The 11817-nt window shown below is 39.1% G+C and overlaps 1 protein-coding gene across 1 annotated transcript; it reads right to left on the bottom strand.

Moving 5' to 3' along the window:
* Positions 1–1668: 1668 nt before the first annotated feature.
* On the bottom strand, positions 1669–11106 carry FABP12 (fatty acid binding protein 12). The gene is made up of 5 exons (XM_050802129.1): positions 11001–11106; positions 8433–8597; positions 6626–6798; positions 3707–3808; positions 1669–1814 (listed from the first exon to the last, which is right to left on the bottom strand). Exons 2-5 carry the CDS (start codon positions 8503–8505, stop codon positions 1740–1742), a joined length of 423 nt encoding a protein of 140 aa, XP_050658086.1. The 5' UTR covers positions 8506–8597; positions 11001–11106; the 3' UTR covers positions 1669–1739.
* Positions 11107–11817: the final 711 nt, after the last annotated feature.

The following is an 11817-nucleotide window of genomic DNA, read 5'->3' as shown; positions in this document are numbered from 1 at the left end:
CTTTGGAGCCGTGGTATGTCTTGTTTGATTTGGTTTATTTAGATCAGTTTTCCAACCATCCCTGAGAGACATGCACTTCGATCAACCATAGTGAATAACTTTCTACTTTAATGATTCTCAACTGCAGAAAGGAAATGAGAAGACAGAAGGCATGCTGCTCATCTCTCCTGGGAATGTGCAGTTGCTGTTGTATTTTTGTGGGTTGTTTTTTCAGTTGAGTACTCAAATGTCCCTAGATTTTATCAGATTGTTGACAAATGAAATCATATTAACATCTACATCCAATGTCATGCTCCTATTCATGAAAAACTCCAGCCCTTGCAAAGTCCATTCTTCTCCCAGCCCCTGGACCCCAGGTGTTCCTGAGAGTCATCAGGGATGTCTTTCCTGGGTTCTCCTGGTATCTCCTAACTATCCCTTCATCACAAGCCATCTTGCATTGGTTCTTATTGCCTACAAGAGTATCTTCATGACCACAGCAGGTAAGAAACCCTAATGCCAAAGCCAGGAGCACTGTTTTTCAAAGTTCCCATAGCTACTGACTCTGGAGGTATCAGAGCAGTGCTGGGCTCCTTTCCAATAGCGGACTGCTTCTCCTCTGTCTTCGCAGCAAGCTGTTACCTAGGCCTGCAATAGGGCTGCTCACATTAACAGCCATGCACAAGGCCTCAGGAAAACAGCTCCTTCAGCATCTGTCTCAAATCCTCTCTCTGTCCAGTCCTAGTATCTCGGGGTACAGATATCTTTCTATGCCTTCCACTGTCCTCTTTGTCACTTCAGTACACCAAAAAATAAACAAGCACTTCTCCCGCATCTACCAGATGACTGAGATCCCCCATATGTCAATTCGGACAAATAAGCAATGACAGGCCTCACGTTCAAATGGTAAAACTCTATATCCACATCTAGACTCAGCTATGGCATCCTGCTACACATTTTAAGACAAATGGAAGCTTGTTTATTCATTAGTATAATGTAGTATTACACTTGGTTCATAATTGTACACCATGAACCTCTTTCTACCTAACCGTTGTAATCTAAGGTCACTTTGTTATGGTTGTAAGGTTAATAACTGGGCAACATAGATTCTGGTTCTAATTCTTCCTGAAACCATCTGAGTGATAGTAAAGTGTACAGTTAACTGACTTGGGCCTGTTCCCCCATCCACAAAAAAGGTGTTCAGTCCACACAGTTTCTAAAATCCCTCTTAAGCCTAATAGTACGTGAGATTTTGTGCTAATAAAACAGAATATTATTTGTAGTGGCTTTCAGTGATGTTGGTAGTGGATATGGTGTTCTCTGTCATAACAGTTTGGTATTACATTAGAATGTCAATTACTGCCTTAGTTCTAGATATGTTTCTTATCTTTTCATATATAACTGAGGTGTACCTACGAGGTGTGCTGTATTCTATTTATTAAAAAATATTATTTTCCCAATAAAGTACAGATTATGTTGAATTTAGAGGGTGGACATAAAATGCATAATAAGAAAAAAAATCAACATGAAGTGCCTCTCTGAAAATATTATCCCAGCCTTGAATTGAACAGGATATATCATCCTGGATTCTCATGGCTGTCAATGCCAAAGTACTACATGATACAGGCATGTGCAACTTGGTAAGCAAAATTATTGATGCTTGTGCAAAGAAAGGTTCTCTCATATTAACAGTTTTAATATTTTACTTTGGAGTTTTATTTAAACAACCTCAGTAGTTTGGAGGACAGCTTGAGAAAGCCTTAAGAGTTTGAGACTGAATTTGATGATACTTTCTCATATGTTCGTGTACAGATAACACCGTTCACAGCGCTTTCCTACAAGACAAAAGAAAGATGAGGTATTTCAGTATAGTTGGAGAAACTAACATTTGGAAAAGTGCGAACTAAGTACTATCTACACATACATTCCTTAAAAATATTGAAAGAGAGGCTGGGCGCGGTGGCTCACACCTATAATCCCAGCACTTTGGGAGGCCAAGGTGGGTGCATCACCTGAGGTCAGGAGTTTAAGACTAGCTTGGCCAACATGGTGAAACCCTGTCTCTACTAAAAATACAAAAATTAGCCGGGGATGGTGGCACGCACCTGTAGTCCCAGCTACTCAGAAGGCTGAGGCAGGAGAAGCACCTGAACCCGGGAGGTGGATGTTGCAGTGAGCCAAGATTGCACCACTGCACTCCAGCCAGGGTGACAAAGCAAGACTCTGTCTCAAAAAAAAAAATATATATATATATATATATATATATATATAAAATATATATGAGATCTATATAGACTATAGATAGGACCTATCTGTTAGCTGGTTTTGCCATGTTCTATATAACCTATATGTAGCAAATCACATATATGTGATATATTTAGAGTATATATAATGTTTATATATGTATAAAGCTAGGTATACAATTTGGAATTTGAAGTTTTTATTTAAATATTTTAAATGCCAACATTGATGCATTTTGCTATTTTTACATACTCTACATTTTGTAAATGATAATACTAGCTTACATTGATGGAGTATTTTATGGTTTTAGGGCACTAATATACACATGACAATCCTGAATTCTCTCAGAAAACCTTTGACAAAGACACTGCCTACATCTTGAAGGCAAGGAATCTGAATCTTGAAGAGATTTAATGAATTGTCCAAAGCCACATAAGTACTGGATGGCAGGGGTGGAAATCCACATCCTTGGATTCTGAGTGTAGTGTTCTTCCTAATGAACTCTAAAAGCTTTCTGTTTATTGGCTTATGTCATTATAAACAGCAATAAAATCAATCATCCTTGGTCTTCCCCTTGTGACTTTATAAGGAATAAAATGTACCCTTCATTGTAGAAAGAAAAAAAATCACTGTATTAAGAAATGAGTTTAGATTTTTGTAACCTACACATGAATCTTGCATATTCCCTTAGAACTATTTTATATTATGTAGAAAGTCACCTTTTTATTCCTTTTGGTAGAGGTGGGGGTTTGGGAGGAGGAAAATCATGAACACACATCCTTCTACTCTGGAGAGTGGGGAAGGTGACCTGGGAAACCATCTGAAAGGGAGCAGGATGGATTCCACAAAATATAGATTGTCCAATGAAAACAACCTGACTGCTCATCCCAGTACCACCACATTTTTCTAGCTGCATATCCTTAGGTAAGTCAATGTCTGAATTTCAGTTTCCTCACTGGTAAATGGGATAATAAGCCTTACCTTACAGGATGATTGTGGAAGTTGGGGAAATAATATTAATATATGAAAACATAGGGACATGGTAGTGACATGTAACTCATTCATACACCAAAAAAACACCACTTCAGCTTCTTATCCCCGGTCTAGATTTCCTTTTCATGTTTTTGTTTGGTGTTGAGATGGAAAAACAGTGAGAAGTTAATCCTGGAGTGGAGTAATGGCAACAACCCTCAACCCCTGCTAATATCTTCATTGCACAAATACATGCTTGCTTTGGTTTACCTGTAGAGTCAAAGGATTAGGCTGCATAGTATTTTCTTTCTCTTTAGTTTTTTAGTTCCTCAATCCACACACATTTTATATAATACTTGTGATGATACATTTATCTCATAATTTTTTCTCATTCTTTTAAACTATGAGAACAAGGAAAATGGCATTCATTTTCATTGTTTTAGAACAAGTTATCTGGGTGATTTTATATTAGTTGTGCAGAAGGTGGGAAGATAGAGAGGACCAGCTCACTCACCACCACCATTTTCCCATCCACCAGCTTTCTCGTTATGGTGGTTTCTTTGCCATCCCAGTTCTGAACTTGAATCAGGGACTCCTTATCTAAGGTTACTTTACTCTGAAAAACAGAAAAAACTAAATTCAGATCAGCTTGTCGTATTTCAACCCTAAAATTTTATCAGGTGGCAAATTCTTTTTAGCTGTTGTAATACTCTCAGGTACTTTTAGAATGGTGTTGACAACCCTATTTATTTATTTATTTATTTTTAATTTATTTTTAATTAATTTATTTTTTTAATTATACTTTAAGTTCTAGGGTACATGTGCATAACGTGCAGGTTTGTTACATATGTATACTTGTGCCATGTTGTTGTGCTGCACCCATCAACTCGTCAGCACCCATCGACTCGTCATTTACATCAGGTATAATTCCCAGTGCAATCCCCCCCCCACCCATAATAGGCCCCGGTGTGTGATGTTCCCCTTCCCGAGTCCAAGTGATCTCATTGGTCAGTTTCCACCTATGAGTGAGAACATGCGGTGTTTGGTTTTCTGTTCCTGCGATAGTTTGCTGAGAATGATGGTTTCCAGCTGCATCCATGTCCCTACAAAGGACACAAACTCATCCTTTTTTATGGCTGCATAGTATTCCATGGTGTATATGTGCCACATTTTCTTAATCCAGTCTGTCACTGATGGACATTTGGGACAACCCTATTTATTTTAAGACTTTGTCAGCAGTAAATTTGTTGGCTGATTCTGCTGAAGAAAACAGGTTTTACAATAGTAAAACTGTAATATTATCTTGAAGAACAAGTAAAATGTTCTTTCTTTCTTTCTTTCGTTTTTTTTTTTTTGAGACAGAGTTTCGCTCTCATCACCTAGGCTAGAGTGCAATGGCGAGATCTCGGCTCACTGCAACCTCTGACTCCCTGGTTCGAGCAATTCTCCTGCCTCAGCCTCCCAAATAGCTGGGATTGCAGGCACGTACCACCACGTCCAGCTAATTTTTGTATTTTTAGTAAAGACGGTGTTTCACCATGTTGGCCAGGATGGTCTCAATCTCCTGACTTTGTGATCTACCCACATTGGCCTCCAAAAGCGCTGGGATCACAGGCATGAGCCACTGCACCTGGCCATGAAATGTCTGTTTTATCTTTGACTGAGTAAGCAGAGTATTATCTTTCTGCATAAAGAATTACAAATACATTTTAACTTTCAAAATAAGTGTGAAACTTCAGCCTGGACAACACAGTGAGACTCCCATGTCTATAAAAAATAAAAAATTAGCCAGGTGTGGTGCCACATGCCTGTAGTCCCAGCTACTCGTGAGGTTGAAGTGGGAGAATCACTTGAGCCAGGGTAGTTGAGGTTAGAGTGAGCCAAGATTGTACCACAGCACTCCAGCCTGGGCAACAGAGACCCTGTCTCAATAAAAAATAATACTAATAATAATACATGGGAAATGAATTCAAACTCCCATTATATGAGCTTACTTAAAAGAAAGAAGGCCTCTTTCCTCTTCTTATCCCAATAATATTTTCTAGTTTTTTGTTGTTGTTGCTGTTGTTATTTTTGGAGATAGGGTATCACTGTGTCATCCAGGCTGGAATGCGGTGGTGCAATCATGGCTAACTGCAGCTTCAACCTCCTGTGCTCCAGCAATCCTCCCACCTTAGCCTCCTGAGTAGCTGGAGCTATAGGCATGCACCACCACAGTAGCTAATCTTTGTGTTTTTTGTAGAGGCGGGATCTCACTATGTTGCTCAGGCTGGTCTCAGACTCCTGGCATCAAGCAGTCCTCCTGCTTTGGCCTCCCAAAGTGCTGGGATTATAGGCATGAGCTACTGCACCCAACCTAGCTTTTTTATTCTAGTAGATTGCTAAGAATTTAGCATAGAAATCCATATTAGGCATTTAAGTCAAAAATTTTCTTCCATTTTATATGGTATAAGAATTTAAACTCATATTCATTTAGTAACCGACTATTACAGTGGCATGATAGTTCCTTTTATCAGGATATTACCCTCCATATAGTTTAACAATCCTCTATTGAGTTAATTCATTCAAATAATAAATATTTATTGAACAACTGTCATGACCAAGCACGGGGTTCTGTGAAACAGACAGGAAATCCTGTTTTGGATGAGCTTACCTTCTGATGTAGGGAAAAAGACTGTAAACGATAAGTATAGAAGTAAATTAAATATTATAAATAAATAATATATTCCTGAGATATGTGCCCCTGAGATATGAATGAAAACTCTGTGTGGCACTTTCAGGGTGAGACAATGAAAAGCCCATGTCTCTTTGTCTACCTTGGTGTTGGAGAAGACCACAATGTCCACAGGTGCAGCTACAAGGTAGTTGAACCTCTTTTGGCCTGGATCCCTGAGAGATTAGGAGGAGCAGATTTCCTGATTACTCCACTACACACACACAAACTTCCCCAACGCCACCCAACACTATGTATATACTGTAAGTTAGAAATAAATCCCCATTGTGTTAACTCACTCCAGGCTTGTGGTTCGTTGTTATAGTGGCATAACCTTACCTATACCAGTTAATATGAGGTTTATTCACTGCAATTCTATGTGTGGAAAACTGCTACAAAATGGGTAAGGAAAACTTTTGTTTCTGAGAGGACTAAACAGTAATCTAGGGAAATTATTCTCAAAATGTGGTCTGCTAAGCATCTGCATCAGATTCATTAAGAGTGCAATTTTCAGGGCCTCTGGGGATGGCGGTGAGCAGGAGGCATTTTTCACAAGCATCCCAGAAGATTTCTGTCTTCACATATGACATCCTTAGACCTATGTTTTAGACAAAAGTTTCTCTTAAGGACTTTAGATATGTTTGTTAGAATTGCTTACTTACCTAGGATGGTATCTAATATTCTTATGAAATGTGTCTGAAAGACTGTTGGAGGCCTCACCTTTGTTTTGTGGCCACCTGGTGTGATTTCCTCAAACTCTTCTCCCAGCTTAAAGGAGATCTCACTATTTTTAAAGATGCTTTTGGTTTTTATTGTGATGACATCTCCATCTGTACTGATGGTCACAGTGGGTTTTGCCAAACAGCCCAGTTTCCTGCTGGCTCTTCCTATACCTGGAAACCAGATAAAAGGAGTATTATCTTTTCATATAAAGAATTACAAATGCATTACATTACAATACAATACTTAAATCTGTTGTTGACTCCAAAAACTCAACATTCTCTGTATAATTCTTTGCTAACTAAACTAGGAGATCTGTGAGTTGAACCCATTTAATGCTGCATGAGTTCACATATCCCAAGCTAGCAGCTCCACCATTACATATTAAAATAGACTATTTTTGCAGAAAAAAAATCTGTCTCTAGTTTTTGTTTAGTGATTATTCTTTTTTCACTAGTCCAGTAGTTATTAATCTTGTTGATTTTGGGACCTCTTTGAAAATCTGATTAAAGCTATCAACCATCTCCCTACTTTTAATTATATCCACTCACATACAAACAAAATACTTTGGTACAGATTTTGCCAGATATTTAGCTCTTCACTTATATTCTTACATGTATACATATATGGGTTTTTTTCCTCAATGATGTATGTTTTTATTGTGGTAAAATATTCATAACATAAATTTACCGTTTGAAGTTACAGTTCAGTGGCATTGAGTACATCACAATGTTGTGCAACCATCACCATTATTTATAGGATTTTAAAAAAGATAAATGTTGTATCTATTGTTTTTCAACTTGCTTTTTCCCCTTATCTGTATGTCTTGAAAATTTTCCATGCCACTACTTATAGATATATACTTTTTCATAGTACATAACATTCCACAGTGTGCAGAGACCAAAATTTATTTTGTCTGTCTCCCTGTTGATGAGAAATTCATTTGTTTCAGTTTTTGTTATTATAAATAACTATGCAGTGAACATCCTTGTATATACAGTTCTGTGCAGCACATGTAGGAGTATTTTCAGTAGAAATAGCATTACATATGCTGCAATACCTAAGTTAAAATTCTAAGGGAGATATATTGGGAAAATACTACAATGCAGTTCATAGGATTCATATTATAAAACACGATCACAGGATGTGACAGATTGGATGTGGTTCCTGAAGATATTCATATCCTAATCCCTCGAACCTGTGAATGTTACCTTTACATGTTAGGGGACTTTGCAGATGTGGTTAATTTAAGGATCTTGAGATGGGGAGTTTATCCTGGATTATCAGAGCAGACCTCATACATAATCATAAGTTCCCTTTTAAGAGGGAGGAAGAGGGATGCTAAACTACAGAAGAAGAGAGAGCAGAGTGAAAATGGGAGCAAAGTTTGGAGCATTGCAGTCACACACTAAGGAAAGCCAGCAGCCAGCAGAGGCTGAAAAACAAGATCTATTCTGAACTCTATTCTGAAGATCCCTTAAAGCTTAGAGCAAATGTTTACAAAATAACCATTTTTAAAAATAGTTGTATTTTTTTGCTTTAAAATATTTATCAAAATCACTTGCTGTTTAGTATATGATACATGCTTGCTTTGTTTCTGTAAATTCATGGTAACTTATATGAGGGATGATTGTCAACTCCAACGTAGTTTTGCACAGAACTATATCTTGGTACTGAATCAATATTTATTTTTTCCTATGTGAAAAATTAGGGAGTCCAAGATTAATATTATTTTATACACAGCAAGTTCTGTGCTACCAAAATGCCCATTTTTACTGGATATGATATGCAAGTAAACATAGCTCACCCAGCTCCTTCAAGTATTCTTCGAAATTTTCACAAGAAACGGACTTCCATGTTCCTTGGAGCTGGTCAACCATTCTGTCTGAGATAAGTTGATCTCAAGAAAAGTAGTTTCAGGTGTATGTTGGTATACCCTGAAGTAGTATGGGAACTTATTTTTAATACAATTCTGGGTAGAGAATGAAATGAGAAAAGTCAGGAAATAAAATAAGGAACTCTAACCCTTGCAATGTTCCTTGAGTATCATCTAAAGTAGAAAAGCGTTCTTAAATGTAAATAAATCAGGATGAAAATGGAAACATGGTAGAGTGTTTAGCAGAACTAGATATACCTTTTCCAACACTAATTTAGAATCAAAACTAAATGTTACTCCCCTTTCCTAGGACCTGCCAGGCACAAAGCAAGGTGTAAGGGCTGGGTCTGGACAGCTGTGTTTATGCCATGGAACTTTTGTGACCAGGTCTCTCTCTTTCTCTGTCCGAATATGATTCAGAAAAAGCCAATTTATTGGCTGTTTGAAGATCATTCTCATCCTTGATAGTTTGAACTAAACAGCAGAGAGACTTCATAGATGGTACTTGACATTTGAAGTAAAAAGTTAAGTTTAGTAAGGGCTAGAACAACCATCTTAAGTCATGTGCACAATGAAAAAAGAGAATGGGACAGAGAAAACAGAGATCATGTTACACACACAACACATGCACACACACACACACACACACAGCCCTGTTACTGACACTTTTCCAGGTGCCAGCTCAACTTCCCAAAAGCTTAGAGAGCCGTCATTGCCATGAGAACACCAAATATCTTCTAAATCCTCTTTAATTTAGGCTAGTTTCTGTTCCTTTCAACCCTGACTGTAACATCTCAGTGTCCACTGATACCTGTAAGTCAGAAGAGGGGTCAACGAATATAATAGCAAATCCATCAGCTAAAGAAGAGGGGACTCCAAATGCTAAGTAAAGGACAAACATGCCCTTATACATTCCATCAGCCCCTGCGGACATCATTGCTAATTCTAGGCAGAGCTTGATGTCCATCGGTTGACACAAAGTTATTAAGAAATACTGAAGTTATAAAATTATTTTAAGACAGGAATGGGGACATGGCATTTTATAATAATTCCCATTAAAATGTTAAATTTCCAACTTCTAATATATTATCCAGGCCAATAGTCTTATTGATAATTATTCAACATTTGTAAAGCAACTAGCATTGTATGCCTAATATGAGGCTAAAAATTTTGCTACACTATTGATTTAATGTTCCAGATATGGTTGGTAAAGATACCATTGTTTGGCTGGGTGCGGTGGCTCACGCCTGTAATCCCAGCACTTTGGGAGGCCCAGGCAGGCAGATCACGAGGTCAGTTCGAGACCAGGCTGGCCAATATGGTGAAACCCTGTCTCTACTAAAAATACAAAAATTAGCTGGGCATGGTGGGGTGCACCTGTAGTCCCAGCTACTTGAGAGGCTGAGGCAAAAGAATCGCTTGAACCCAGGAGGCAGAGGTTGCAGTGAGCTGAGATCGTGCCACTGCACTCCACTGCACTCCAGCCTGGGTGACAGAGCAAGACTCTGTGTCAAAAAAGCAAAACAAAACAAAACAAAAAAACCAAGTTCATTGGTTGGTTTTCCTGAGTAATTTGTATGACTATGCTCATTCAACTTAACAGGTATAAGACTGAAGCCAGGAAATGACCCAACATTGAGGGTAATTTGGGTACTAAGAGTAGGCACTGAAGGCACTAAAATTCCCAGGATTTTTCAAGAAAATGTCACATGTGCTGCCACATATGTTGGATGCACATTGATTCCTCTCCCACAAGGAAAATTATGATTGAAGATCACCTCCTGGAAGAAGACGTATTGGGAGCGGTGTTTTTCCCCGTTGCTGACAGGTTAGACTTGCAGAAGTGTCAGTACTGAGATGTGAGACAGAACCCATGTATGGCTTCTATCTCTCAACTGTGGCTCCACCATTCATGTGTCTATCACATCAGCTCAAAGACTACCTAATGTCAACTGGCCTAGTCATTTTGTCTACTCTGTTGTTCAGTGCCTCTTCTGTGATTGATGCTTTCTAGTGTTCATTAATATGAGAGCCAAAAATCTTCACATATTTTGCCCACTCCTATAAGTTCACACACATTCCCCTCCACCAAACATTCTTGTCTGCAATTTTTCAGTCCTTGTCCTTCCAGGTCCCTGACCAGCTTTTCAGATGATTCGCCTCCACCCATAAGTATGTATATATTCCCATCCCAAGCCATTGTGTCCTCCACATGGCATAGGGAACAGGTGTACAACTCTGAGCTTTGTCCATTGATATGATTTTCCTTACGAGTTCCTCAAGTCCCCCCACACCCCAAGTGTCATGAAACCACTGCCCATTTTTAACTTGCCTCCACACCCTGAGCTGACTAGTACATTAAACATGCTCAGGCTTTTTCTCCTCCTTTAGTTGGTCACATGGGACCCACATACTGTCTGGAGCATGATCTGAAGGAGGGGTGCTCGTGCTGTGGTGGTGGGTGACAGGGGGATCTGCACCACCTGCGCATGCAGTTACCTTAGGACTTCTGGTCTTGTTAGGCTTTAATCCAGATATGCAGTTTGATCTTATGATGGACTTCTGCTGGACATACCTGACTTGATGACTCTGTGGGTCTGACAGAACCTGGCTCATAATGGATAGTTCCAGATACATTGTTACTTGATATTCTATAGTCAAGAATTCTGTCTCTATGGGGCCCCAGTAACACATTAGGCACTCTGTTTTAATAGGTGTATAAGTCTCTGTTACAGATGGCATGATCTTTCTTCACAACCCCAGACATTGGTGCTATGATGCACACACACACACATACACACACATACACTCTCTCTCTCTCTCTCACACACACACACACCGTACACATTATACTGCATATTTTCCTCTCACCAATACCTCCAGCATTGTGGAGTTTACCAATCACATGACCCAAGAATCAGGGCAGCTCATATCAGTGCCCTTCCTTCCTGCAGACCATTTCCTGCTCTAGGCTCCACTCAAAGCAGAGAGCCTTTCATGCCAGCCAGTACATGGACTGCAGCACATTCCTAAATGCGCAGTATGTTGCCACCATAAGCCAAAGAGTCCCACAAGAATTTTGATAGAAGAGGCAAAATGTAGCAATTTATCTTTTGGAAAATATATCCTTACATGCCCTTGGCCAAGCTGGACCCCTAAGAACTTTACAAAAGTAGGAGTTGCCTCAATCATCACCAACTTTAACTCCCATATTCTGTGTCAAATGTGTCTTACCAAGGCCTCCAGTATACTGGCCACTTCTTGTTCATCCTGCCTGATAACATGATATTGTGCCAAATATCCAGACAGCCTAGAT

This window comes from Macaca thibetana, chromosome 8, assembly GCF_024542745.1.
Source record: "Macaca thibetana thibetana isolate TM-01 chromosome 8, ASM2454274v1, whole genome shotgun sequence".
NCBI lineage: Eukaryota > Metazoa > Chordata > Mammalia > Primates > Cercopithecidae > Macaca > Macaca thibetana.
Note: the sequence above shows the minus strand (reverse complement) of the source record. Positions and strands in the feature narration are given on the sequence as shown.

What these genes read in the sequence shown, in the direction of transcription:
- FABP12 (XM_050802129.1), bottom strand. Translation starts at nt 8,505, where the DNA reads ATGGTTGACCAGCTCCAAGGAACATGGAAGTCCGTTTCTTGTGAAAAT. An exon ending in AGAATACTTGAAGGAGCTGG is followed by an intron (nt 6,799 to 8,432) that starts GTGAGCTATGTT and finishes TCTGGTTTCCAG; the next exon opens with GTATAGGAAGAGCCAGCAGG. An exon ending in CAGGTGGCCACAAAACAAAG is followed by an intron (nt 3,809 to 6,625) that starts GTGAGGCCTCCA and finishes TCTGTTTTTCAG; the next exon opens with AGTAAAGTAACCTTAGATAA.